This window comes from Rhinolophus hipposideros, assembly GCF_964194185.1.
Source record: "Rhinolophus hipposideros genome assembly, chromosome: 1".
NCBI lineage: Eukaryota > Metazoa > Chordata > Mammalia > Chiroptera > Rhinolophidae > Rhinolophus > Rhinolophus hipposideros.
Genome location: NC_138047.1, coordinates 106,950,934 through 106,978,730, shown reverse-complemented (window position 1 = coordinate 106,978,730; position 27,797 = coordinate 106,950,934). Strand labels below are relative to the sequence as shown.

The 27,797-nt window shown below is 48.1% G+C and overlaps 1 protein-coding gene across 8 annotated transcripts in view; it reads left to right on the top strand.

Annotated features, from left to right (window-relative positions):
• Window positions 1-27,797, top strand: part of LOC308492024 (uncharacterized protein C4orf50) — a 104,633-nt gene that overhangs the window by 51,286 nt on the left and 25,550 nt on the right. For 7 of the 8 annotated variants that reach the window (XM_081036312.1, XM_081036309.1, XM_081036311.1 and 4 more), the window contains one exon: window positions 22,692-22,783. The exons of the other annotated variant lie outside the window; for it this stretch is intronic. In XM_081036312.1, the coding sequence (XP_080892438.1) occupies window positions 22,692-22,783 (92 nt within the window). The remainder of the gene's footprint in view (window positions 1-22,691; window positions 22,784-27,797) is intronic. 8 annotated transcript variants of the gene reach the window in all.

Genomic DNA, 27,797 nt, shown 5'->3' with positions numbered 1-27,797 from the left:
CAGAGCATTCATTACGAATCTGTACCAACTGGACAAACAGTTAACCAAGTTTACTATTTGCAAGTGCTGAAAAGGCTGCATGAAAAAGTTAGACGACCTGAACTTTTCGCCAACAATTCCTGGCTCTTGCATCACGACAATGCACCAGCTCACACAGCACTGTCTGTGAGGGAGTTTTTAGCCAGGAAACAAATAACTGTATTGGAACACCCTCCCTACTCACCTGATCTGGACCCCAGTGACTTCTTTCTTTACCTGAAGATAAAGGAAATATTGAAAGGAAGGCATTTTGATGACATTCAGGACATCAGGGGTAATACGACAATAGCTCTGATGGCCATTCCAGAAAGAGTTCCAAAGTTGCTTTGAAGGGTGGACTGGCATCAGTGCATGGCTTCCCAAGGGGAGGGCTTTGAAGTGATATTTAGCAATGAGGTATGAAGCACTTTTTCTAGGATGAGTTTGCGAACTTAATTGTCAGACCTCGTATATCACTATCTACTGGGAAGAGCTAAAGAGACTTAAAATAAAAGACATAGACACAATAAAAAGAATCTGTATTACACAAGAGTGAAAACTCAGGGTCAAATAATAGTTAGAGGGTTATACTGGGCAGTGAGACTATGGGCAGCTGTGACAATTAACTGGAAAAATGAGGTCTGAGCTTCCTGGTAGTCAAAGCAAAAAGGGGAATAATATGTTTCATGGTGTTGACTTTCCAATAAAAGGAAACAGATCTGGAGCACTTTTCTTGCAGCTCTGAGCTCTGAGGATGTCTATACAGTGAACTGGGGATGAACGGTGACTCGTGTTCCTGATAGCACACCTCCACAACCTTGGGAGAGGGAGAGAACATCTGTTACGTTCTGCTCTCTACCTCTCCCTGCGCCTGGCGTCCACACCAGGCTCCATGGGGTTCGCACAGCTTCTTGAGCTGAGCAGCATTACTTGCCTTTTGCTGATGAGAACCTGTGGAGAAGCCTCCGCTCTAAGTTGACTCGGCTTGTGGGGGACGAAGCTCTCAGAACCGGTGCAGGCGTGCCCTGCCCCAAAGCCCTTTCCCCTCTGCCAACTGCCCGGCTCAAGGAGGCTCATCACTGGGTTTACTGCATGGAGCTAATCCCCCTCCTCTCCTCTTCCCAGCCCCTGCCCCCTCCGCTCCCACACACCTCTTCAGCAAGCGCTCACGCGCACACACGCACGCACAGAAACCTGCATATAGAAGCTGATGGATTTAAGTCCTAGTGACCTGGAGTAGCCAACGCCCAGTTGTCACTGATGGTTTATTCATTGAACACACGTGGACTGCTGCAGGCCTACTGTGTGCTGGTGCTGTCCTGGGTGGGAAGCAGGCAGAGCAGGATCGGAGCGTACCTGCAGGGAGTGGGGTTCACTGCCAGGCAGCAGGAGCAAACGGCCACCCTCCTCACTCTTCCCGGGCAGCTGTGTCTGGTTGTTCAGGTTGTGTACTGAACAAAGCATCTGGTCCAGGGCAAAAAGGGGTAAAATGCCCTTGCTCTCTCCTTGCCAAGAGGCTGTGCCTGTTTGGAGAAAGCAGTGCCTTTTATAAGTTCCCACAGAGGCCTGAAGGCTGCAGCCGCCTGGAGTGGGTGTCTTTTTGTGAATCTGCACAAAAGCTTCATGAAGCCTCAGCAACGTGTTTTTGCTGGCTCAGACTCAGAGGTGCCAAGTCAGCTGGGACCAGCGGGGCTCGAAGTCTGCAGGGTGCCCCCAAGGCCTCCTCAGTGCCACCCTCTATCTCGGGACATGCTGGGGGGGCCCGTCCTCAGGAGCCCTGAGTCCTCCTAGGGCCTGGCCTGTGAACAGTGCCACGAAGGGAGGGTGGTCAATCAGGATACTGCCACCCACTAAGCCCGCTGAGCCTTCCTTTTACCCCCCAAATAGTCTGAGCCCTGCCCACATCCTGGCCCTGTCCTGGGAACATACTGCTACTCCACCCCAGCCCCAGCCAGAGGGGAGAGAAGGAGCACTAGTCAAGGAAATCCAAGGCTGCTGCTTCACAGCTGTGTGTCCCTAGGTGAGTCACTTAACCTCTCTGTGCTAATTAGCTCTAGCTTCAATATTACTGCATAACAAACCAGCCCAAACTCAGCGACCTCAAACATCCATTGTGACACTCTCAGGCCCACTAGGTCCACTAGGGTGCGGGTGATTTAGCTGGTCTCAGGAGGGAGGCTCTGCTTTAGGCTGAGGGCTGGGCTCAGGCTGGCTCTACCTGTCACCACGTTCTTCTTAGAATTTCTCCAGCCACGCCTGGTCTGCTGTGGCACACAGAGCAAACAATGAAACAATGCCTCTTAACGCCTCACCCCCTCCCGCATGTACAAGGTCACAAGGCAAGAGGAAGGAACTGAAAAGTGAGCTTAACTTCATTTCTCTCTCTCTTTCTCTCTCCCTTCTTCCTTCTTCTTACCACTCGTCTGTGTGTGTGTGTGTGTGTGTGTGTGTGTGTGTGTGTGTGTGTGTGAACCCCTGATCAGCACATCCTGTCAGCTCTACCTTCAGAATATATCCAGGACCTGACCACTTCCTACCACCCCCAACACTGTTTTTCCCCCCAGCCGCATCCCCATTGCCTAGAACAGTGCCTGGTACGTAGTAGGGGCTCAATCAATGTTTGTTGAATGAATGAATGAATGACTTGCTCATGTTTCTTTTAATGGTGCTTCCAAACACATATTTACTATATCTGATTGTCTCTAGTGCAAATTCTGTTGGATGAGAACATATTACTATCCTTTTCATTTTTGCTTTGAGGTTGGGCGGGGAAGTGAGGAAAGAAATAATTCAGAGAAGAGCAGAAGGGGGAGCTGGATTCTAACCCAGGGCTCCCTCCCCGCCCCCACTCCTTCTACGTGTGGACACATTGCTGCAGGAGGTCTGGAATAGAAAAAAAGGTGGATCAGAGAGTGAAGATACTGCAGGAAGGAATGGAGAAGGCAGAGGTGGGGAGGGAGGTGAGGCAGAGAACTTCAGACTCACTCTTCATCTTTGGAATTCTTCCATTGGAAGGACTGGTATTTATTACATACCATCTGTCGTAGTCCATTTAATACAGATGCTTTATCTGTGGCATTATTATTAGGACCATAAATTTTACCTTGTAGATAAAGTGACATCTTTTCTCAGCTTCATATTTGTATTTCTTGTATTGTGAAGGTTATTCTCCAAGGTGTGTTTTGCAGGGTAGTGGACAGCACCTTGGAATGAGGTAGGCTGGAATAACAGTACCACATCTGACACTAGCTGTGGGATCTAAGGTGAAATAAGCTCTTCGAGCCTCAGTTTCTCACACTGCAGTATCCTTTACTCCATAACCAGTACCCTCCCCTCTCCATCAGAATGGTCATTCCCTTTGTGCAGGTGATTTTACTGTATTATTACTACTGGGTTTCCCGGAAAATAAGACCCAGCCAGACCATCAGCTCTAATGTGTCTTTTGGAGCAAAAATTAATATAAGACCCGGTCTTATTTTGCTATAAGACCTGGTATAATATAAGACCTGGTATAATATAATGTAATGTAATGTAATGTAATATAATCTCACGTCCAGCACGACGAGGGTTGTGAGGAGGGAGAAGGTCGGCGCAGGGCTAAGAAAAGACAGTAGCCAAGATTATAATACACGCTGTGCCAAGGGGCTGCAGCCTCAAGGACTGGCCTCTGAATCTGGCCAACGCGTAGTTTTTATTGGTAAACTTCTAAAGAGGTAAAAGATTGTTAATCTCAAAATCTCTGTGTTAGTAGCCTGCTGGCTGTCTTTCCAAAAGTTCCCATTGTGTTCCAGCTTGTACGTTGCCTTCACACACAAGCACACCTCCAAGGAATCCATTGAAGGGGAGGGACCGATATAATTCCATTGGGTCTCAGTTTGCTGAGACTTCCCCTCAAAGGAGCTTTTCCGATATCTCTTCATCAGGCCTCAGTTTGCTGAGGCACTCCCTCGTGAAATCCTGGGAAGAGCGCGGGGGAACAAACGGTTTGGCAGCTGTAAGGCAACAATATAATATAATACCGGGTCTTATATTAATTTTTGCTTCAAAAGACACATTAGAGCTGATTGCCCGGCTAGGTCTTATTTTCGGGGAAACAGGGTAGGAAAGTCATCTGTTTTAACTATTTCACACTACATGGTGAATGACTGATAGTTTCTAGGACCATTTGTGTTTTGTGAAGATGATGTTTGTTAGCACAGAGAAAATTTGAGTTGGCAGGTTTGGGGGCAGTAAGATAAAATGAGGTGATGCCTTAGAGTGCCCTCGCTTTACAGTTGAGGGTACTAAGGCTCAGAAAAGGGGAGAGTGGCTCCCTGAGTCACACAGGAAGTCTGGGGTAGAGCTGGGCACGAGGCCCAGGACTCCTGATCCCTACACTATATGGTCCTTTTTCCATGAGTTGAAATGCTGGGCCAAGTTTTCCATGGGGTCTGGGCCTGTGTTACATAAACATAACTTATATGTGTGCATTGCATGGAGAGAACATACCATCGTTCCTTCCTCAGTAATGATCCCTTAGCACATGCAGTCTTGTTTCCTTTTGCAGCCATGACAATTTGAGTCTTAGCCAACACAAAGCACAAGTCAATCTTGTTGGGAATAATGAAAAATTAGTGAACTGGGGTTTTCAAGAAGAAGGAGCCCCGGGGATGGGCAGAAGAAATGGGGGATGGAATGAATGATATCATTCAGTGCATGGAAGCTTCCAGAGGCCAGATAACAGCTTTCCTTCCTGCTCCTGAGAGAAGGGAGGGTCTGGATGAGCATAAGACAGGCCGATGGCTTCCCTTGGCAGGACAGTTTCAGGGGCAGAGCCTGGGCTGTGAGCCCTGAGTACTGGGAGGATGGTGAGAGAAAAAATCAGAGTAGTTGAAATAAAAGTGACTCAGGATTTCTCCATCTCAGGCTTTAAAGTCCCCCGTGACTCTGAGACCAGGATGAGACCTAACATGCAGGGCAGGGTGTTTCAATTAAAAATGGATTTTGCTGCATATAATGAAATCCAATATAATGATGGCTTAAATGAAATGGGAGCTCCTTTCTCTGCTGCAGGCGTGGGCATCCAGGGGTCCCAGGGGGGGTTCCATGGACATCAGACTCCTTTGGTCTCTAACATCTCAACTCAAGACTTCCGTTCTCAGTCACCTCAGATCCCAGATGGCTGCTGGAGTGTCAGCCATTAAGTCCAAGTTCCAGGAAGCAGAAAACAGGCACTGTTGGTGGGAGAGGGTATTGGGAGCAGTGACTCCCATTAAGGAAGCCTTTAAGGTACGTTCTGATATTTTCCTAAGTCCAGAACTTAGTCATACGCCGTACTTAGCTGCATGGGTAACTGGGAATGTCGTCAGTTGGACAGTGGCAACCCCAATCCAAATGAGTGTCCTGTTACTAAAAAGCAAGTGGAAAATGATTGATTACTGACTCCGCCTCCATAGTACCATCGCTGCCTCAGGTCTTCAGCTATAAAACCAGGAAAGCGTCGAGCGCCTGCATTCAGGACCAAACACACCAAGCATGGCCTCACCTTTCACGTGGCTTTCACAAAACAGAGCACATTCACTGGCGTCTTGGTGAAAATTTAAGGCAGAGAGAACCTGAAAAGTTTCTATTGAACAAGGGGATAGAATGCTCTCTGTATCCACCCGACATTTCGTCAGTGTTTTCTGTGTATCACGTATTTTCCTTGCCATTCTCTTTATTGCTCATAGAAGTCTGTGTATAGATTTTCATAGGTTTACTCACAACCTCTTTTCTCCAAACCTTTTCCCCCACTTTTAAACCTGAACATCTTTCACAACCAGTCTTCTCACATTGGTCATTTTTAGGAGCCTGACCCTTTTAGGTGAAGAGGGCCTTCTGTATCTGCTCCCATCCAAGCTGTAGCCCTCTCTTGTGTAAACCCTTGGGGCTTTGGCAAGTCGTTCAGTTGGATTAATTCCATCTCTTGCAGATGCAGATGCCCCCTTATTTCTGAGATGACTTGGTGGTCAGTCTCCTCTGATATCACATTTCCCACTAGGAGTTACAAGTGGCCCCTCCCATGCTGTGGTATTTAGAGTCAAATGTTGTGACCACGTCATTGTCTCAAAGACCCTGAGCTGTGGAAAGACTCTAGTTCTAGTCAAAAGACAGCCAGTTTCCTCAAACGTTAGAAACAGACCTACCAAATGATCCAGCAATCCCACTTCTGGGAATATATCCAAAAGGATTGAAATTAGGATCTCAAAGAGATATCTGTACCCCTGTGTTCATAGCAGCGTTATTCACCGTGGCCAAGATGTGGGAACAACCCAAGTGTCCATCACTCAGTGGATGATGAATGGATACATGCATGTGGTGTGTACATTCAGTGGAACATTATTCAGCTGTAAAAAGGAAGGACATTCTGACACCTGCTCTGACATGGAGGAACCTGGAGGACATTGATGCCAAGTGAAATAAGCAAGTCATGAAAGGACAAATGCTATGTATAATATGTACACAAGGTGCATGGAGCCACCTGATTCATAGAGACAGAAAGTAGAATGGTGGCCGCCAGGGGCGGGGGGAGAGAGGGAATCGGGAGTTCGTGTTTAATGGGTGCACAGTTTCCATTTGGGAAGGTGACAAAAGCCTAGATATGGTAGTGACGTGGCTGCACGACACTGGATGTCCTTAATGGTTAAAATGGTAAATTGGGTGTTATATCTATTTTGTCTCCCACATTTTGCTTATCCATTCATCCACCGATGGACACTTGTGCTATGTTTTTTAATTCTTTTCATCTGTAGTTTCCTCCTCCTCTTCTTTTTGTTTTCTTGGAATAGTCCGTTGAAGAAAGCAGGTTGCTGTCCCGTAGTTTCCCACAGTAGGCAACATGATGGAGGTTCAGCTAGGGTTTTTTTCTAGACTCTTTTGAAGGTGGTGGTACGTTCTTCCTTCAGGTCTCTGCTTTTGTGATGTTGACGTCTGCCGATTCGTGAATTCACTGGCGGTTACAAGTTAGAGAGCTCTCTCATGCCATCTTCATTTGTCGTCTGCAATACTTCTGCAAAAAGTACGTCCGCTTGCCTGCTGTTTATTCCACGTATTTAATTTAATTTCTGTCTACCTCCAAAGCTTACATGCTGTGTGAGTGCTCACTCATTCACTCACTCATTCACTTACTCATTTACTGACTCACTCTCACCCATTCGTTCACTCTCACTAACTCCCCCACATTTACTGACCACCTGCTCTGGGTGCTAACTGGGGTCAGAAAGATGAAGCATTGCCCTGAAGGAGAAAGAGACAAAGTGACTGGAGTTATAGAAGTATTAACAAGGTCCCGTGGGTACACAGAGGTGGCGGTGCCTAGAAGAGGTGCTTCAATGGTATATCTGGCTCCACCTTATCTCATGCAACAATTATTAGTGGACAGTGAAGGTCAGCTGGGTGACGTGGGTCCCTGGTGGCCAGGCTGAGAGCTCACACTTTCAGACTTTCTAAGCTGAGTTTTTAAAATCTGGAATGCACATAACACAGTCCTGATTTTATCAGGCTCCCAGAGGGACAGGTCCAGCGGGCATTCCTGGGTATGGTTTCCACCCCTGGGACTCAGAGGAGTGTTAAGTTAGAGTTTGGACACACCCACGTGTGGGGCTTCTGTGGGAGCAACCAGGGCTGCAGAGGAATCTGCGCCTGTGGAATCTGTGCGCCAAGCTGAATGTCGAATATTCCCTGAGGGAAGATGGATGAAGGTGTCGTGCTGCTGCCAGCTTGCCTAATCACAGTGCTGCTGGCTAAGGGAAACCCTCCGCTCTCCTCTGGCACCCTTCCTGCTGGGGCTGAGGGCCCCGAGGACCAGGAATGTCCTTCTGCTTCACTGGAAGGGCTTTAATATTCTCAGCCCAGAGCACCACCCTGTGCAGATCAAGAGCTGGAGCCCCTGGCCTTTTATTGAGATTTACTTTACAAATCCGGAGGTGCCTGGGTGTGAATTCCAGCCACAGCCACCCCACTTACCAGCTATGGGGCCTTGGCAGGAGTCTCAGAATCCCTGTGAAACAGGTTTTCTTAAGGAGTAAGTGAATCAGGGCAGGTCTCTGGCCCATATTCGGTGCTTGGAAAGTGTGAGTCTCGCTCTTCTTACCCGCCATGTCACTGGGCTCCCCCTGACCCAGCTTCCATTTCCCACTGCATGGAGGAGCCCTGTCCCGGCCCCCTCGTTCTCCATTGACTTGTCACCTGTCTGTCTCTCCACCAGGCTCTGTGCTCCTCAAAGGTGTGGACCCATCTTGCTTATCTCTCTATCTTCCACAGAAGCAGAGTCGACGGGCTCCCAGAGGTTCTGCAAGGTGTCAGGGGAGGAAGTGCCAAGCTGCTCTGGGTCACATTTTCTATCTCGATGTTTCCTCCATCTTGCACTCCTTCCATTTGTTCCGTCACTAGTTCTTCCTACAAATGGTCACCTGGCATCTCCGAGGTGCTGGGGAACAGAAGAGAGCAAGAGAGAACTCCTGGGGAAGAGAGAGAGAGGGGCCATGTTAACAGGCCATCCCCCTGCAATGGGCTGTGGGGGCAACTCCACTGGGGGCTCTGGGAGGAACTCCCCAGGGAAAGCCCAGGAGAGGCTGAGAACCCAGCTTTGGGGAGCTGAAGGGAATCTAGAGTCTGTCCACCTGACTGTCCAAGCCAGATGAGGGACCTGGAAACTAGGGACATGTGGAGACTGGAGTGTGGTCTTGTGACTTTCTGTCCAGGGCTCTGTCCCATCGTCTAGGACATAGTGTGTCAGACATGTTTGCAGGAGCTCCTGAGAAGGCAGCTGTTCTGTTACCCTCCCTAGGGTTTTGGGGGGGCCGTGACCCCTACTGTCTGACCATGGCCTCTGTAGAATCCATCTTCATATTATAGCTGGTTATCTCCACTCTCAGAAGGAATCCCAGTTTGAGAAATAAAATGAACATCTGATATATCATAGAAGGAAGTGGTTCCCAATGGGAAGTGACTCCTGAGTTGAAAAGGGATTATTGTCCCAATCTCAATTTCCTGTCCATTTTCCACCCATTGTGTTGCATGTTGTCTCAGTCTGTCTGAACAGCTGTAATAAAATCCCACAGAATGGAGGGCTTATAAACAGCATACTTTTATTTCTAACAGTTCTGGAAATCTGAGATCAAGGTGCCAGCATGGTGGGGTTCTGATGGGGACCCTCTTCGGGGTAGCACACTGCTGACTTCTTGCTGTGTCCTCGCATGGAGGAAGGGGTGAGGGAGCTCTGGGGGGGGGCTTTTTTCTAGGGACACCTATCCCATTCATGGGGGCTCCACCCTCATGACCTAAGCCCCTCTCAGAGTTCCCATCTCCTAATACAGTCACTTTGGCATTAGAATTTGAACATACAGATTTTGGGTCCGCAAACATTCAGACCATAGCACGTGTCTTAGAATCCATCTGACTGAGATGCTCAATGGTATATCTTACCTCTCATTTCAGGATGGGACTAGATAGTTTGTAAAGTGTTTCCTTGCATATGCTTTTGTGTGTGTCTCCCAGCAACCATAGCGAAGGATAAGGAGGAGGATACCCATTATATAGATCAGGAAACTGAGGCCCCATGAAGTTCATGAATTTGTCCAAGATCACACACCTGGGGTGAAGAGCAGAGGTCAGCTTTATTCTGACCCCTAACTCTCTACAGAATTATCTGGAAAGGACACCACATATCTCCAGGCTACACCAGATTTCACATACTGGTGCTTGCACATCAACACAAATGTACACCTCTAGTAAAATCCCAGAATTAAGTGTGAGGATCCAAAATGTGAACCCCAGAAAACTTGGGGGTTAATCTTCAGAGTAAATGTAAAGAAACATAGTTGTTCAAATATTATTTGGTTCTGTTGTGTTCAGGATGGTTTTAGAGAGGATATGATGTCTTATTAAGAAGAAGCCTACAGTGGTGACTTGTGGGATACCAGATATCACAGAAATGACTGTTTTTATTGTAAGGGAAGAGGCTAAACATTTATAGAGTATCTTTTCTGTGTCAGTCTCCAGACATTGCCTGAGAAATTAGAATAATATAATCTCCCTATAATGAGCCCAGTTTCTAGCCAAGCCAGGCATAGACGATACTAAGAAACACTTCAAATAATTTTTTCCTGCTTCTAAAAATGAATACATTTTAGTTGAATAAATTTGGAAAATACAAAAAATAAACAAAAACACATGGAATCCCACAATTAAGAGATGTTCACTTTCAACATTTAGACGTTTATCCTTATGCAGCCAGACGTTTTACGACTTGAGATCATACTGTATATAATATTTAATGGCGTTTCCCATTCAGCACTGCATTATCGTCACATTATTTTATAGGGGCAGGAGAGCGTGTGGGTTCAGATAATGGATGCTGGAACTTGTCTCTCCGGCCACTTAGTAGCTGTTGGCAAGTTCAGTTAACCCCTCTGTACCTCCGTGTCCTCAGACAAAATGGAGATAAGCACAGCACCTCTCTTATACACTTATAAATGGACTAAATATGTAACGTGCTTAGAACATGGTCTGGCATATAGTAAGTTCTCACTAAATATGTGATAGTCTTATTATTTGGGGTACATTTATTTAAGCCCCACCAGCTTTTTACTTTATGTTGGAAATTCTCTAAGGCCTTGTCACACGTCGCCACATTTAATTTCTATAATGATGCTGAGAAATCGGTATTGTCTCCCATTGCCTGGATGTTGAAACTGAGACTTGGAGCAGACAAGTCGCTTGCCACGTCATAGAGACTGGCAAAGGCAAGATTCCAACCACTTCGGTCCAGCCGGACCCCCCAAGCCCCTGGGCTGTTCTCAGCCTGCCCTGCTCCCACTCTCAGCTCTGAGCAAACTGACTGGTGCTGTAACTGCTATTGTCGATTTCTCCGGCATTGATCACGGGGCTTCCTGGAGCAGTGAGTGCCGAAAAGGAGGCCTTTTCAGCCTATTTGTAACCCACCTTCACCCCTATTATTTCAAACCAGCTTCCGCCTCTCTCTGTAGTCCCCTTAGGCAGCTGGGACAGGGACCCCTCTGAGAGCAAGCCTTTCCCCAGTGTCAGCAGATGCCCAGTGTTCCATAATATGCACGCAAGTCAGCTGAAAGCCACTCAAAAAGAATCATCAACAAACAGGAGGTCTGGGGATTGAGACCAAGACACGAGGAGGACAAAGAAGGGAAATGAGGTCTTTTGTTTGGAGAAGGTTTGGCTCAGACAACCCCAAGTTGCTGTGGGTGGAAGTGGTCCCATGGTGAATTAGGGAAAGCTAGATCTGTGGTCAGACCAACCTGGGCTGCCATCTCTGAGTGACCCTGAGCTAGTGTCCTTAGGCCTTTCTGTAAGAGGGGTGAAGCTGCCTACCCCCAAAAGGCTTCAGGGAGGACCCCATGCAAGAACGTGCTCAGAGGGGTTGTATGTGTTGGGAACGTGTTCAGATCCTTCAGAGCAGAGGGCTTGTCTGCTGTGTTCTAGAAACTGGTGTCCGATTTCTAGAAGACTATTGGACACACAGCAGGTGTGAGGAAATGTCATTGCATGAATGAATACTCAATACATAAAAGTGAGTTCTTCCCTCTATCCATTCTATATGGATTCTAGAGGGAATTTACAGGGAGCTGGGGGGAGGAGGATAACAGAATGAGAGAGGAGCCGTGTGAGCAGTGGCAAAGGGTATGGGACCTAGGGACAGCACACTGGAGTCCCAGCTCTACCACAGGCTGGCTGTGCAGCCTTAGACAAATTCCCTCATGTCTTGGGGCCTCAGTCTTCTCATTCAGAAATAGGGACAATAATAGTCCTTAACTCATAAGGTTATTATAATAATTATAAGAGCTTTAAATTTGTAAAACATTTAGAGCCTGGCATAAAGAAAGTACTCAGTTTATGTACATCATCATCTCATGAGAACATTCTATTAGTTGGAAGGAGGAAGGTATATTAGTTAGATACTGTTGTTTAATAAACCATCTCATAGCTTACTGGCTGAAAACCATCACCATTTTATTTATTCACTTACAAGGCTAGCAGTTTGGATTGGCTCTGCAGGGTGGTTTTTTGGCTGGTCATTCATGCAGCCGTATTCATCAGATGGTTCGACTGGGGCTGGGAGTCTTAAGATGGCTTCATGTCTGGCGGTTGGTGCCCGCCATCGGTTACCTGGTCTGTTCGGCTAGGATGCTCATCCCTGCTCCATGTGGTCTCTCATCCTCCAGGAGGCTAGCTCAGGCTTTTGCACTCGGCAGTCTAAGGGCCCAGGCTCAGAACACCCACAGTATCATTTCTGCCACTTTCTATTGGTCCAAGCATGTGACCAGGCCAGCCCAAGGAGTGGGGAGCTAGACTCTTTCTTGCTGGGAAGAGCAAGTGAGTCAGTCATGCTGCAAATGCGAGTACACAGAGAGGCGGGTGGGATTCTTGTGACCACCTTAGTAAACATCCCTCCAAAGAGGGAGCCGACATTTTGAGACCCTGCTGATTTGCTAGGCACATTGACTTCCATAGACGTATCCACACAGCAAAATTAGCTCCCTGCTGAGGTGAGGACTTCACTGTACGAGGAATATTCAAGCCAAGTGCAGAGCCTGTTAAGATGACTGCGTCCGTGGGATCCTGGATGCAGACTAGGGCCTGGGAGGAGGGCACTAGCATTCTTTCTGTCAGCGAGAATTGCAGGATTCGAAGAAAACATGTACTAGCACACTGAATTATGGACAAGAGGTAGGATTTCTCTAGAGTGGTGGGATTACAAAGTTATGCTGATTTTGCTGATGATAAGTATGTGATTATCAGCAGAGGTGTGTGGTCCTCCCAGACACTAGGGAAGAGAGAGCTACATGACTTTCGAGGGGCCTTAACTGGCAATGGGTAATAGGATAACCTCGCATGACCTGTCTTGTAGGAGTTCTTGGTGAGGTCACGCTTTAATGTCCCAGCCACATAATGCAGGCTGGGTGTGGACACAACGCTTCCCCATCCACACGCTCATTGCTCCTGCCTCTAGGCTTTTGAAGCTTTGCAGTTTCGAGTTAGAAAGTGAGTTGCGATTCTGGGTAGGATGGAGTTGTTAGCCGCAGACAGCCACTCCTGCCAAGAACAACAAAAGAGGCTATGTTACATACAAGATAAAAAGCATCCATTTAAATCCTCAGGGAGCAGCTGACGCAGTGAGGCCCGCAGGAGCCAGGTTCTAGGGAGAGGAGAATGCTGGGGAGCCAGCTGCAGCTTTTTCTCTGAGGCCTTTTGTGATGTGGGGGCAATGCTGTGACTCCAGACCTGGTCTAGTCCGTGATGCTGCAGGGGACAGACAGAGACCCTCTCGTTTGGCCAAAGAGACAACATTTAGAGACTGGGGAGTGAGTTTCAAACACCTGGTTAGGTTTATCCTTCAGACATCGGCCAGACCCTAAAGCTGTGCAGGGTGGGGAGTTGGTGAACCAATAAGGAAGACTTTGAGCAGCAGACACTTTCCATCATCTGGATGCTGAGAAGGAAAGGATGGATGTGTGGGCTCTGCGGGCGAGAGGACCCAGTGAGCACAAGCTGGACCGTCACCTGACTGCTGCAGGAATTTGAGCTCCTGGCCCCTCACAGCCATGGGGAGCTCCCGCCAGGAAGATGGATGACTGTGTGTGTTTGAGGAAGACCATTTCGGACCCAGTGTGGAGAAAGGCTGGGAGGAGACAGGAGACATGGTGGAGATGGTGGCGATAGGAGGGTGTGAGAAGAGGCTGCTGTTTGTGGACAGTGATGGAGGGGCTGTGTGGTGATTGATTGGTTCCATTTCTTTCACAAATCAAAGAAGCAGATAGACATGAGTGGACACAGGAAGGTACGCTACTTGATGAATGGGCCATTTGTCTCAGCAGCAAACTTGGGGAGATTAGGGGGAAGCCAAGGAGGAAAAGAGGCATCATTTGTCTTAAATGATAAAAAAGAGAAAACTGACATGTTATGAGAGGGGGCTGACACGTTTTTACAATGAGAGAGTAAAATTGGTCTTGATCTGTGTATACGAAGCAGAATTGAAACTGGGGATGGATCCAAATTAAGTTGAAAAGAAAAGTGGTTATCTAAGATTTGGAGAATAAATGAGCTCAGTTATGTCATCTGAAGAAACCGAGGCCCAGGGAGGAAAATGGCTTGTTCAGGAGACCCGGTAAAGTGATACAACCCCCTCCCCCCAATATCTTTTTCACTCATGAGGACTTACTCTATTCCCCAAATTATGATCACTTCTTGCAAATGTTCCATGTATGTTTGGAAGTAATATGTATTTAGTTACTATTAGTTTCAGATATATATATATATATATATATCAGGCTCGTAAAGTGTGTTCTTCAAATTTTATTTATCCTGATTTGTTGTATGCTTGATCTGTCAAGTTCTGAGGAAGAAGTGTTTACATACCCAACTATGGTGATCGATTTAGCAAATTCTCTAATTTTCTTAATTTTGCTTTGTGTATATATTTCTGAGGCTCTATTTTTCAGTGCATACAAGTCCAGTATTTTTCTCTCATACTGTCAATCTTTGTTTTGCAATCAGGTACCCACCTTTTTATCCTTAATAATGGTTTATGTTTTCTAGTCTATTTTGTTTAATGTTGAATAGCTACAGTGAGTTTATTTTGGTTAGTATTTACTTGGTACAACGTTCCCATTTTTTTACATTCAACTTTTCTCTGCCTTTCAGCTTTAGGTATGTCTCTGGCAACAGCATGGAGCTGTATTTTAGAAGCCAATATGAGGATCCCTGTCTTTTTAATGGAAAGTTTAGTCCATTTATAAATATTGTAATAATGGATACACGTAATTATTTCCATCACCTTATTTTGTCTCTATTATTTACCCTGTCTCTGCTCTGCTCCTTGTTTTTCTCTTTTCTTACTTTCTGTAAAACTGATTAAGTTTTCTTTATTCCACCTTTCATCCTAAGTATACATTATATTTCTATTCTTTAGCAACTACTCTTAAAAATTTCAAGATGCCTTCTTGGCTTGATATCTCTACCTTCCTCCTATACACAGGACTCTAGAAGACTTGAATTCTGACACCTTCTTTTGTATCTCTTATATTGTCCTGCAATATATTTCCACACTGTATTTTTATACTTCTCGAACTAGTCATTATTATTTTACATAGTCAATACTTATTTAGATTTTTTTGCTTTCCATTTTTTCTTGTATTTTATTTTTTCCTTCTGGGTTTAATTTAGTTCTCCCTGGAGCACATTTGTTACTGTTAGGTTGGTGCAAAAGTAATTGTGGTTTTTGCAATTATTTTTAACCTTTTAAACCGCAATTGCTTTTGCACCATAATAGTATTTTATCAGCAAGGCATTTTAAAAGTAAACCTTCTTAGTCTTTTCCTAAAAAGGTCTTTATTTTGTTTTCATTATCGAGTGATCATTACCACTCGATAGGTCTTCAATTATTTCTTCTTGGTAATGTGACAATATTATTCCATTGTCTCTGGCTTCTAACAATGCCTGTTATTGGTGTAATTGCCATATATTTTTAGCTGATCTATTTCTCTCTCTCTCTCTCTCTCTCTCTCTCTCTCTCTCTCTCTCTCTCTCTCTCTGTCATTGGTTGCTTTGTCTTTGAGATTCTAGAGTTCTGATACAAGACATATTTATTTTTATTTATCTTAAATGGAATTTGTGATTCCTGAATCTGAGGATTCATATTTTTCAGCATTTCTGGAAAATTCTGTGATATATTTGACTATTACCCTCTCTGCTTTCTCCTTTCTTTCCTTCTGGAACTTGTATTAACATTGTAGTACTGCTTCATTTTTTTTCTTCAGTGGCCCATAGTCTCTTTCATGTTCTCTAACTCTATCTCCCTAAGTAACATTCTATTAATAAGTAATTTTGTTCAAGTTTGCTACATTTTCTGTAGCATGAGGACTCTGTAGCCAGACTATTGAGGTTCAAATTCAGGCCATGTGATCCTTCTGTGCTTTGGTTTTATTATTTTTAAAGTGGGTACAGTCATACCTACCCACCTAATATTACTTTGAAGTTAAATGAATAGGTAGATAGATAGATAGATAGATAGATAGATAGATAGATAGATAAAACTCTTAGAGCAGTACCTGGCCCACAGTAAGTGTTACATTAATATAAAAGTTAAACATTAATTTAAGAGTCTACTTTATGGTCTTTAGTCAATAGTTCTATTATTTTTGATGTTTTTGAAGACACTCTGCTCAGTACATGTCTTGTGTCTCCACTCGTGAAGCGTTTTCTTGAGGGGTCTGTAATCTTGGACTCTGGGGCTTTATCTGTGGAAATCCTACGTATCTTTGCTTCAGTCCCAAGGGCACCATAGGCTCAAGAATATCAGGAGTATCACTCGCCAGGGATTTCACTGGCTCAGGGAACCTTTTCTTCTTCAGTTACTGACTGGAGGTTTGTGAGTCATTTGGATGGTATGAGCCCAAGCCCAAATGCCCATGGGATACAGACCTCTCGTCATGTGTTCTCAACCCCCCAACCCCCATACACACACACCTAGAGCGCAGGCTAAGGAAGACTAGCTTCCTTGGGATCTCTTCTGCTTAAGGTCACATTTTCCCACCTGACCGACTCTTTTGCTGAGGGAATAGACCTTCAAGCGTCCTGGCTTCTGTGGTGGCCTCAGCTCCAGGTCCCTGACTCTCTCTGCATATATGTTAACCCCACACACACCATTTTGGGGGGGGCGAGGTTAAGCTAAGGCATGGACAAAGAATGTGCCAGTGATCAGTGTCGCTGAGAGGAGAGCTCCCAGGGGAGAAAAAGCTGACTGGGCCAGATGATAAAGGACACTGAAGAGCGAGTCATTTGTCCCCTAGGAAGGGAGCGGCTGTGGAAGTTCTCGTGTAGGAAAGGGAGTGGCAGCTGTGGGGACAGAGTCCCAGAGAGTAGTTTCCAGGCTCTCGACCTCACGTGGAAAAGGTGCTGGCTCAAGTAGTAGATGGCCGTCAGCTGTAACTAGTTGGCCATCAGCTGTAACCAGTTTGCCATTGGCCACTGGTATAACTGCCGCGACTGTGCTAGGAGGGTTGGGTTGGTTGGTTGGCAGAGAAGCGGATGGCGGACTGTGGCTAGCAAGTGAGGTTAGAAAGCGGATTGTGGATTGCGGATTGTGTTGATCCTACTCCCTATGTCTTGTCTGGCCGCCAGCGAGACTGGGGTGCAGGAAGACCCCTTGTTGGGGTACTGGTGGATGTTTGCTTTGTGTCTTGACCAGCCGCCAGAAAGAATATAGTGGTATGACTCCCCTATCTATGGCTCCGTGGGTGTTCCTTTTTGGCCTCACCATGTCCTGCGTTCTTATGTGGGGAGCGGGACCAGAAGCCCTGCATGACACAGCTGATTTTTTTTTTTTTAAATCTCAGTTCTGTGTTGAGTTTTCTCAGAAAAGGAAACTTGCAGAAAAAAATTGTATTGATAATGTTTGGGCAGAAATAGAGACAATGGTGACATGGAAAGAATCAATTTGCTTGAATGGTTCATGAATTTTAAAAACAGCAGCTGACACTTCGTGTGCTCACCAGTGCCGGACACTCCTCTAAACATTCATTATGTTCAGTCATTTCATCTTCACAGCTACTCAGTGAGGCACTGCACTCTGATTAGCCCTTCTTACAGATGAGAAACGGAGGCACTGAGAGGTTAAGTAAATCGTCCGGCAGCTCAAGTGGAGAGGGGCTTGGCCCTGGAGTCCACTCTGAGCCCCTACACCACTTCGCCTCTCCGCTTTTAGTAGGGACGTGGGGAGTCGGCCCCAGCTTTCCTCCCCACTCTGCTCACCCTTTCCTCTCCTTCTGCCTCTTCCTCTCTCCTCTCCTCCCCTGACTTCCTGTTTCACCCGTCCCCACTGCAGGCTTGTTACCAGGATCCCACATTTTGGCTTTTCTTTCTGTCCCGAAGGGGGCTTGGAGCCACCTCTGGCTCACTTCCACGTCTCCTAGGGCTGCCTGAGCACCAGCCTTGAGGATGGGGTCCTTGGTGCGGTCCCGCTCAGAGAGGACATTGCTGCTGGCTGGCCCGTTTCCCGTGAGCTCCGGAGCCTTGTGTGGAGGAGCCACTATAGGACCGAAAGAGCTTCTGCCTGAGAAGGCCCTGCCGCCACTTCCTTCCTGCCAGACACCGAGCCAGTCTGGGCTGGCTGAGTGCTGGTGCTGGGGACACACGGGTGAAAGAGACAGCAGCAGCCCTCAGGGGCTCCAGTCACATGAGCAAGTAATTGGAGTGTAGCCTGATGTGATGGATGTGTGTTGGGAGAGTAGGGGTCAGGGAAGTCGTCCCACAGCAGATGGAGAATGTGGGGTGGGGGTGGGGTGGGAGTGGCAGGCACCGCCATTCAGAGAGGCTGCAGAAATGGAAAAAGCCCAGTCACAAGTTCTGGGAGCGGTAGTGTCGGGAATTTGCCTCTTCTCAGATCATCAGTAGGGAACTTGTATTACATCCAGACATCCAGAGTTTTCGAGCAGGGCACCAATAGCATATCTTTGTGTCCTGTGAAGCGAACCTTAAAAAGGACTTTTTACAAAGTATTTTCATGTGTCTCACTGCACCTGATCCTTCCTCCGCCCTCTGTGAGTGAGGAGGAAGGGAAGACAAGCCCCTAAACTGCAGAAGATGAGAGGAGTTGCCGGTGGCTTAGAGTCCTGCAGCCGTAGCACGCTTGGGAAACCTCTCCCCTCGGACTTCCTGGTCCCCGGTTTGAGGCAGCTCTTCTAAGGGGAAACTTATTTACAAAAGCTGTAGAGCAGAGTTTGACATGATAACATGTAGTCGTCGTGATAAGCACATTTCTGCCATTTGCTGAGTGCCTGCTGTATGCCAGGAGCTGTACTATGTGTCACAGAGGCGTCATCTATTAGCACCTGTGAGCTAGTGATATTCTCATCTTGCAGAGAAGGAAACCAAGGTTCCAGAGACTTCAGCTCCTTCCTTTCTGGGAGTTCAATCCAGCTCTCTCCGACTTTAGCTACAGTGGCCTCCCCACCACCATCTGGTACCTTCCTGCCTTCTCCAGGCTGATGATGAATTCGGTCCGGAGACTGGACCCCTGCCCAGCACCAGGCCAGCTCTCCCGCTCTCCCCCTGCCCCTACTTGATGGTTGTATTCTTTAAAGAAGCCCAGCCTCCTTGCTCACATGAGTGCTCCGCAAATGCCAAGGAAGGAAGGTGCTAGAGTGGAAATGATACACTCTTCTGCTCTTTGGGGCTTTCGGCCAAGAACTGTGAGCATGGTTCACCTGCCTGTGAAGACAGGTGGCTACTGGGCTAATACCTGGCAGATTACTAAGTTACACCTGCCATCCTGACCCGGGAGGATTGGCAGAAGTCCAAGCATTGGGTGGAAATGAACCCCCACGAAGGGGCAGGTGTTGGAAAGAGCTTAGCGTTTGGGGGGCATGTGGCAACTCTCTCTAAATATTCACCGAGTGACTATATGGTTGCATGGCTTCCAATCTGGTTTTCTGTGTTGCCTTGCACAATTGACTCCCTTCCCAGCCTCACTCTCCTCTCCTCCAGGAGCTCTGTATATGTTTTCTTGAATAAATGAACCGAGGCAAGAAATGACATCCAAGAAGATGATGACCACACAGGGTGATGAATTCTTTGTTAGAGCCCACAGTGTCCAGCCAGGGGATGAGTGAGTGGATGGAGAGAGCAGGCATGAGTAATCTGAGAAGACTTCCTGGAGGAGATGGACAGGAGGCATTCTCCTGCAGACACTGCAGAGCAGAGCCATCCCAGGAGCAGGTGAGGGCTTTTCTGTTAGAAGGACGGAGAGGCTAAGAGCATGGTGTTTGGAGTGGAGACATGGAGGACTCAGAGCCAAAAGGGCATGTTTTTAGTTCTGTGTAGTCTCTGAAGCGCTGCGCAACCTCTGAAAACGGCTTTGTTTCTAAGCCCTTTTCCTCTTCTGTGAAATGAGAATAAGGATAAATCATTCCCTCTTCCCCACGGCAGACTGAGAGTGAAAAGTCGTGGCCAATGCGAAGCTGTGTACCTCAACACAGGAAACCACACACCACCCCTCTCTGCACCGTTCAGACGCCACCTCTGTCTTCTCTTCCCTTTGCCAAGGTCATGGGAACACACCAGCCAAGCAGCCTGGACTGCAAGGCCCCAGGGGGCCCATTCCCAGGCTCTGGAGGTGTCTTTTCAGCGGGGCCTGACAGAGATGGATTCCAGTGACCTGCGGTATGTAGGGTGGCGCTTTCATTCTAGTCGTGCTGGAAGAGATCCAGGCACTTTCGCTTCCTTGCAAGTGCGCCAGTCGGGCCTGAATTGTTTGCTCGCTCATGCACGAGGCATGGATTCATTCCTGTCCACGGCTGTCTCTCCCTCCTTTCATTCCTCTGTCCCCTCCCCACCTCTCTTATCCCATTTCTGCCTTTGGACATTTTTTGGCAGGGTCCAGCCAGGCATCCTAACTGGCAAAGTTGAATCTAAACGTCATCCCTGCCCTCCAGGGGCTCACATGCTGCCAGGAGGGGCAGACACTAGTGTTGGTTGCAGCAGCGGAAATTGAACACGTTTGTGTACCTTAGGGGAGGGGGACACCCAGGTTCTGGGGGGAGCAATCAGACCCCCCCAGGTGGGGTGGTCTTTGGGTTGGGGGCCTCTTGCTCCATGTACCCCATATACAAAGCTGTTGCTCCTGTCCCCAACAAGTGACATGGAAAGGGGCTGCTCACATACACACTGGTTACAATTGTTAACATTGTCTGTATTTTGAAGTTTATAAAACCTCAGCACGTCAATTCTCCTAGCAATTTACAGCGTGGCCAACTGAAAAAAAAAAAGAGTTTGATGAAGGCTTGAGCCAGAGTCCATCTGAAATGATAGAAAAACAAGTCCCAGACAGGACCAGGGTGTCAGGGGTTATCCCAATAGCACCTGCCACATGATAAACACCCCATTAAGTCGGCTCTTATTGCCCGTGGCTATTTTCCAAAGAAATGGAAGGTGCATGGACACATCCAATCTAATATCCTCACTGAAGGGAGGATGGCTCTGGGGCGCAGGGATAGGCAGCGCCTTGATTGAGGCCCGAGCGTGTCGGCAGTTGTGACAGGGGACAGAGCCCAGATCCCTGATTCTCAGCCCTGCACCCTTACCCTGGACCACACAGGGTAGCCTCTGCTGAGCCCCAACAATTTCCATACCTGGTTGTCATCATACCTGGAGGTGTCACCTGAGTCCTATAAACACAGGAGCAAAGTGTAAAGGCCATAAACACTCACGAGGCTATAAACCTGTCACGGAAAAGCTGTCTGAAGCTTGACTTCTCTGCTAGTGCCCAATAAAGGTGGCTCACTGTGGGTGACTAATATTTAAAGCTGCTGATTGTCACAACAGCCCGAAATGACCTAGCATCATCAACACATAATTACCCTTTATGAGATTATAGCAGAATTAGGTAATTGGATCAAGCACTTGAACTTTTCACTTGGTCGCATTTTTATGGTGGTGTACACAGGCGGAGAATTTCGTAAGTGGCCTTTGGGTTGGGCTCACGCAGAGCGCTGGGCAGCGTAGAGCTTGCTGCCTCCATAGTTACTCAGGACGGGCTTAATTTGCAGAAGCTTCCTCTCCCTGAGTTTCTCACTTGTATTTTTCTGTTTATAAGGCGTAAATTAGACATTTCCTCTCCCCTTTCCTTCTGTCCTTTTGCTTCCAATACAAGTCGCTGTTATTAAAATACAGTTCACTTCAGAGTCAGTTCTCTTGGGCTTCTCAAAAGTATATATTTCATATTGGACATAGAAGGGAAGAAAATTTATTCTTATTCCATAAGGAGAATGCACTCGCTTTTACAAAACAAAATGTAAATTCTAGCTACCTGGGCTGTTGGGTTTGGGATAAAGGAATATTTACATAACTTCTAGCCTTTAAAATAATGCAGATATTGGCTTGAAAAAACAGTCTACTGGCAGATGAGCCAGCAATCTGGAAAGTGTGCACACCCTTTGGCTGGGTGATAACCCTTTTCAGGGATTCTTTACTTGGTTGATCAATGAGACACAGATAGAACTAATTGCACAATTTATCACAGTATGATTTATAACAGCCAGTTATTAGAAACAATGTGTAACTGCAGGAAACAGTTAAGTCAATGATGATAATACCCCTCCATGCAATATTGCCCATTTAACATTCATGCATTTATTGAGTACCTACTATGTGCCAAAGACAGTGTTAGGAGGTGGGTAGACAGCGATGAACCAATAGATCATGCTGCTGCTAACGATGGCGGCTACGAACACGCTTTGAAGAAATCGTGTAATGCTGAGTCAAAACCCCCTGTAAAATTTTGATGTTCTCGATTCTGCTGAAAACACACACACGTGGTTTCCGGGAAGGTGACTTCTTTCTTTCTTTTTTTTTTTTAATTTGTGCCTCCAAGTATCTTTGTTTTTATTGATTTCCCTAATATCCTTAAGGTGTCCCACACTTCTATAGTGCGGAAAAACAGTTATCAGAAAGCATTTTGACATATGAATTTGGAGGTGCCAACTATTAGGAAGTGTGTCTGTGTGTCGGAAGGTGTCCTGCACGGTAAAAAGGGCTCCTGGGGCCTAGGGAGATGTTTTGTCATGGGGAAGTGTGCAGGGCATTTGTGCCTCCAGCTCATGCTGTGCCCACCCCTCTCCCCCCAGGAGCTCCTGGAGGACCTGGCCTTCTCCATTCCTGTCCATGCAACACGCGGCCCTGCCAGCTGGCTTCCCTACGGCACTTGGTTACAACAAAGGTACTTTATCATCTGCTCGGTGCACTCCCTGGTGACAGAGCTCGGCTGCTGCTGTCTGTGGCAGCTGTCCGTATGTGTGTGTGTGCACATGTGTGTGTGCACGTGTGTGTTTATGAGAGGGCAAGGCAGCTCCAGCCCACCAAAGGGCTTTGTTTACTGCTTTTGCCTCTGACCTTGTAAGATGAGATACCATGCAGTTTGTATTCCAGGCCCCTGCATATGGTAGACACTGAATGTAAAATAATTTAAGGCACGATGCTCGGGGAAGTGTTGTGAAAGATTTTTATTTCTATTTTTGACTTTATGAGCTCCACCTCCATTAAATTATCAGGTATGTTATGGACAGTTAATGCTTATAGAAGACTATAAACTTTATGTTCCTTAATATTGCAAGTTCCACGTGTTCATTTCAACTCCGTATTTGCAGACCCCTCCAATGAGCCGTAGTTGGGACTCAGAGATAACTGAAACAGGTCTCTTGTCCTGACAGAGCTCTGGGTCCACTTAGGGACGCATAGTTGAAATCAGCCAATGGTGACATTGTGTGATCAGTGCTGAGAGAGCAGAGTAGGTTCCTGGCCCACTAGGGGCTGGTCGGGGTCAGCCATAGTGGAGTTGAGGATGGTTTCCTGGAGGAAGCCATGTCTAAGCTGAAACAACTGGGTTGTAGTTATCAGGCATAGGGCAGGGGTAGAAATCGAGAAAGTTCTAGGCAGAGAACAAACTGGGCAAGGGCCAGCAGCTAGAAAGATGGGGAGGAGCTGAGTGTGGTTGGAGGAGGAGCTGTCAGTGGTCAGCGATTGGGTACAGAAGACAGCAGGGTCTGCAAATCTCGTGCCTTTGAGATGCGGGGTCCCAATGGTAGCCCTAGACATATACAGCCATCGGTCCTGTTTTGGAGCCCTGATTCCCGAGCCACCTCTAGATGACCAGTCCTTTGGCTCCCAGGCACAGCTGTCTACCGAGAGAGACTGCTCAGCCAATCCATCTCTGCCCACCCCTGTCCTGCTTGGTTGTGTTTTGTACGCTCGTGGCCAACAGACAAACGGGCCTCTGCTCCTTGTCTGCCTTGCGCTTCCAGAGTGGAGGCTCGAGAGCAGGACCTCTGTGCATCTCACCAGAAATGCTGGCACACAGAGAGCACCCATAAAATACTGATTGAATGAATGAGTGAATGAATGAATGAATGGGCAGTGGAGGCATCTGGTTCTCCCTGGGGCCAGAGAGCAGGTTTCCTGGTTGTGTGGGGAACAGAGAGCTGGAAGAACGAGTGGTAGTTGGGGGTGGGAGCGGGGGCTCTATGTATAAACTGGTTTACTTCAACCTGCTTATTTCGCTTTTCTTCTGGCTCAGAAATGTGGTCTACAGATCAGAGGGTGTTTGTGCTCTGCTGGGTCACCCATTTAAGAACAAATGTAGGTAAAATTCACATAATATAAAATTCATCATTTTAAAGTTTACAATTCCGTCGCTTTTCACACGTAATGTTGTGCAATCATGGCTGACATCTAATTTCAGAGCCTTTCTAGCGTCCTAAAAAGAAACCCCACCCTCCTTAAGCAGCCAGTCCCTCCGCCCCCACCTCCTGGCAACCACTCATCTGCCTTCTGTCTCCGTGGATTTGCCCCTTCTGGACATTTCGTATCAATGGAATCATTTGGTACATGGCCTTTTGTGTCTGGCTTCTTCACTTAGCACAAGGTTTCAAGGTCCATCCACATGGTAGCGTGCGTCAGTGCTTTCTTTTTATGGGGGAATAATAACCCATTGTATGGATAGGCCACATTTTGTTTATCCCTTTGTCAGTTGATGGACATTTGGGTTGTTTCTAGTTCTTGGCTATTATGAATAGTTAAGTCACCAAATTAATATGTGCTCATTTTAGAAATGTAAAGCTTACGGAGAGCATTTGAAATCTTGCTTCCCAGCAATTGTCATCAGTGGTGGCTCAAATAAACTCGTATAAAAATGGAAACAAAATCATGTAAACCTTACAGACATCTACGGTAAAGGGGGAGTTCCCGGGTGCCCCACCTCTCGATATCCTTGTCCTGTGGACGGCTCTGCCTTACAACGTCCCCTGTCTACTCTTCACAACTTCCTCTACACGAGACCTTTCCGTGAGGCTGCCACTCCCCCCAGCTCCCTCCAGCACCCAAGACCTCCTTCCCAGCTGCCTTCACCTGGCTTACTCCCACTCTCCTTCAGCTCCTAGCTGAAGTGTCGCTACCTCTGGAAGCCATCTGGCTCCCAAGGAGGACTCGGAGCTGGCCTGAGTGTCCCCAGCCCTGTCCTCACCCCTCAACCCTGGTGTCAGTGTTGTCCCTCTTCAGTCTCCCTCCCCCACAAGACCCTGGGCCCCCAAGGCCAGGACGCCACCCCACTGTCTCTGTAGCTTCAGGCTCTCGTGCTCAGAAAGTGCTTTGCAGAAACGAAACATTTGTGGGATATGCAGGTCAGAGACATGTTGCCATAGAAACCCAATTTTGGGATGCCTAGGACAGGGACCCGTCTGTTTGCTGCAGCCGCCCTTCTCTCAGCGTTTCCGGTGACAGCCTGGTTGCCTGTGGGATGGCCCCTGCCAGAACCTCCACTGGTGCAGCCCTCCCCCCACGAGCTGACCATTGGCCCGCTGGCCCTACGGCCTTGGGTCAAGGTTATATTCCAGTTTTCAGGCCGCAGAAAGAACAGTCCCCACTTCCCACACAAGCTCCTGAACCCTCACTGCCCCTCTGCCTGGAATCGTTCTTCACAAGGAAAATGGGGACCCTGGGTCTTGGACGTCCACCAACACCCCCTCCCCAGTTGACCTCCTTTCCTCTCAGAGGAAGGGGGCTCCCTGTCTGCCACGGCCGCCCTGCCCCACGCTAGTCTTAGAACTCCCTCGTCTGTTCCCGTCTGTCCTCCCATCATCCCCCCACCACGGCTCCTTTGCCTCAGCCTGAACGCAAACCAGAACCACAAGTCCCTGCTCTCCTCAGTGTCCGCTTCTTCACGCTCCTGTCCCCTGGCTGTCACACTTATGGAGTGTTCGTCTGTGACACCTGCTGCATGCTGCCCCCTCCACTCACTCTGTCTGGCTTTCCCCCGCAACCCCACTCTTCAGACACTGCTCCCAGCCACGTCTCCACGGGGCAAACGCAGAGACCACTTCCTGGTTTTTGTGTACGTGGCCTCTGACCCCTCTTGTTCTAGAATCACTGGTAAGAATGCTCTCTCCCTGGGCCCCGGGACACCATCTTCTCCCGCTTTCCCTCCTGCCTGTAGAATTCCCAAGTCACCTAACCGCTTTTTCGCCTGGGGTTTCGTCTTTGGCCTGGCACGTGGCTCCAGCCCAGACCTCCCTCCAAACCAGACAACCTTCCTGTTCCTGCATCAGCTTCCTTCTTAGTGCTGCTCAGACATTCCATGGACAACTGAACCTCTGTCCAGGCCCGTGGCTGGGCAGCCTCTGGCCCCTTCCCTTCCTCCCTGATGGCGGGGGGTGGAACCCTGGTCCTTTGTGCTGACGGAGGCCCCTTTTGGCTTTGTGGTGGGCTCTCGCTGGCCTTTCTCAGCTCTTGCTGATCAGGGGTAACCCTCGGAGGCCGTTTCCTCATCTGTCAAAGGGGGTGACAGTGAATCTCCTCCCCGTAAGCTGTTGTGATACTGTGCAGACCCCTGGCTCCTCATAGGACACCGAGAGTCCAGACCCCTCCGAGCCCCGGAGAGCACCTGGCCTGCTTACCCTCCCAGCCCCCACAGCAGTTTCTCCGCCTTGGGGCTTCACATCCAGAAGCTCCTACTTGCCCCCAAGACCCAGCTCAAGAGTCATGGCCGCTGTGGAGCTTTCTTTTTACCTGTGGCTGCATGTTGAGCTGGCCCGTCCAGCCTCTGTCTCCATGGCGTGGGGCACACCCCACCCTCTCGCCCCGGCTGCCGACTGTGCCCCCACCAAAGACCATTGAGCAAGTTGTGTTCGTTGTTCAGTGAGAGAACACACACCCCGGACATACGGGGTGTCTTAGTTACAAGGTGCTAGAAAGGCCTGACTGTAGGATTCAGGCTTGTGGAACGTCATTTTGGGGAGGTTTCAAGGAAAAAGAGCTTTGTTCTGGATTGGGTGCGGTCAGGAAGCGGGGGCATCTCAATCAAGCTTATCTAAAGGAGGGAAGACTCGATCGAGCAACTTCCAGATGCCACTGGTGAAGCAGCAGCTTTACGCATAGTCTCCAGTGTGTCAGGCAGAATAGCGTCCCCCACAGACGTCCACGTCCTAATCCCCAGGACCTGTGAGAGCAATACATTCTGCAGCAAGGCAGAACGAGGGCTGCTGATCAGCTGATCTCAGACAGGGAGATCATCCTGGGTCGTCCGGGCGGGCCCAAGGTCACCACAAGGTCATTAAATGTGGAAGAGGGAGCCAGGATGACAAAGACCCAATGGGCTTTGAAGGTGGAGGAAGGAGCTGTGAACCAAGGAATAGGAATGCCTCTAGAAGCTGGAAAGGGCGGGAAACAGATTCCCCGCCTGGAGCCTCCAGAGGGAACAGGCCCTGCCGGCACCTGGATATTAGCCAGGGGGGCCCGGTTTAGGCTTCTGGCTGCAGAGCTGTCAGAGAACAAATGTGTGTTGTGTTAAAGGGCTGTTTGTCGTGGAGTGTTAGAGCAGCGCAGGAAATGTGTGCAGCCAGGATGGGGGATGTTTGGTCTCTCCTGTGGCTTGCACAGCGGCCTTGTTTTAGGCTGTGAAGATGATGAAATGGTCTTGTTCCTGGTCTCATGTCAGAACCAGAGAAGCCGGTCTGACGCTGACATTCTGCAGGATCGGTTATGTCCCCAGGAGCACATGGTGGCTGTGAGTGCTCGCCGGCTCCTGCCACCAGCCACTGACAGCACGGTCAGCTCCTGTTCTCAGGGCCGCTCTTCTTGGTCACTGCCTTGTGAATAGTTATCACCTGTTCCCTTGCTCTGGTGGTCGTTCTGTGGAAGAACCGACCCCCAAGCACAGAACTGTTACAGCCTGAGTATTAGCT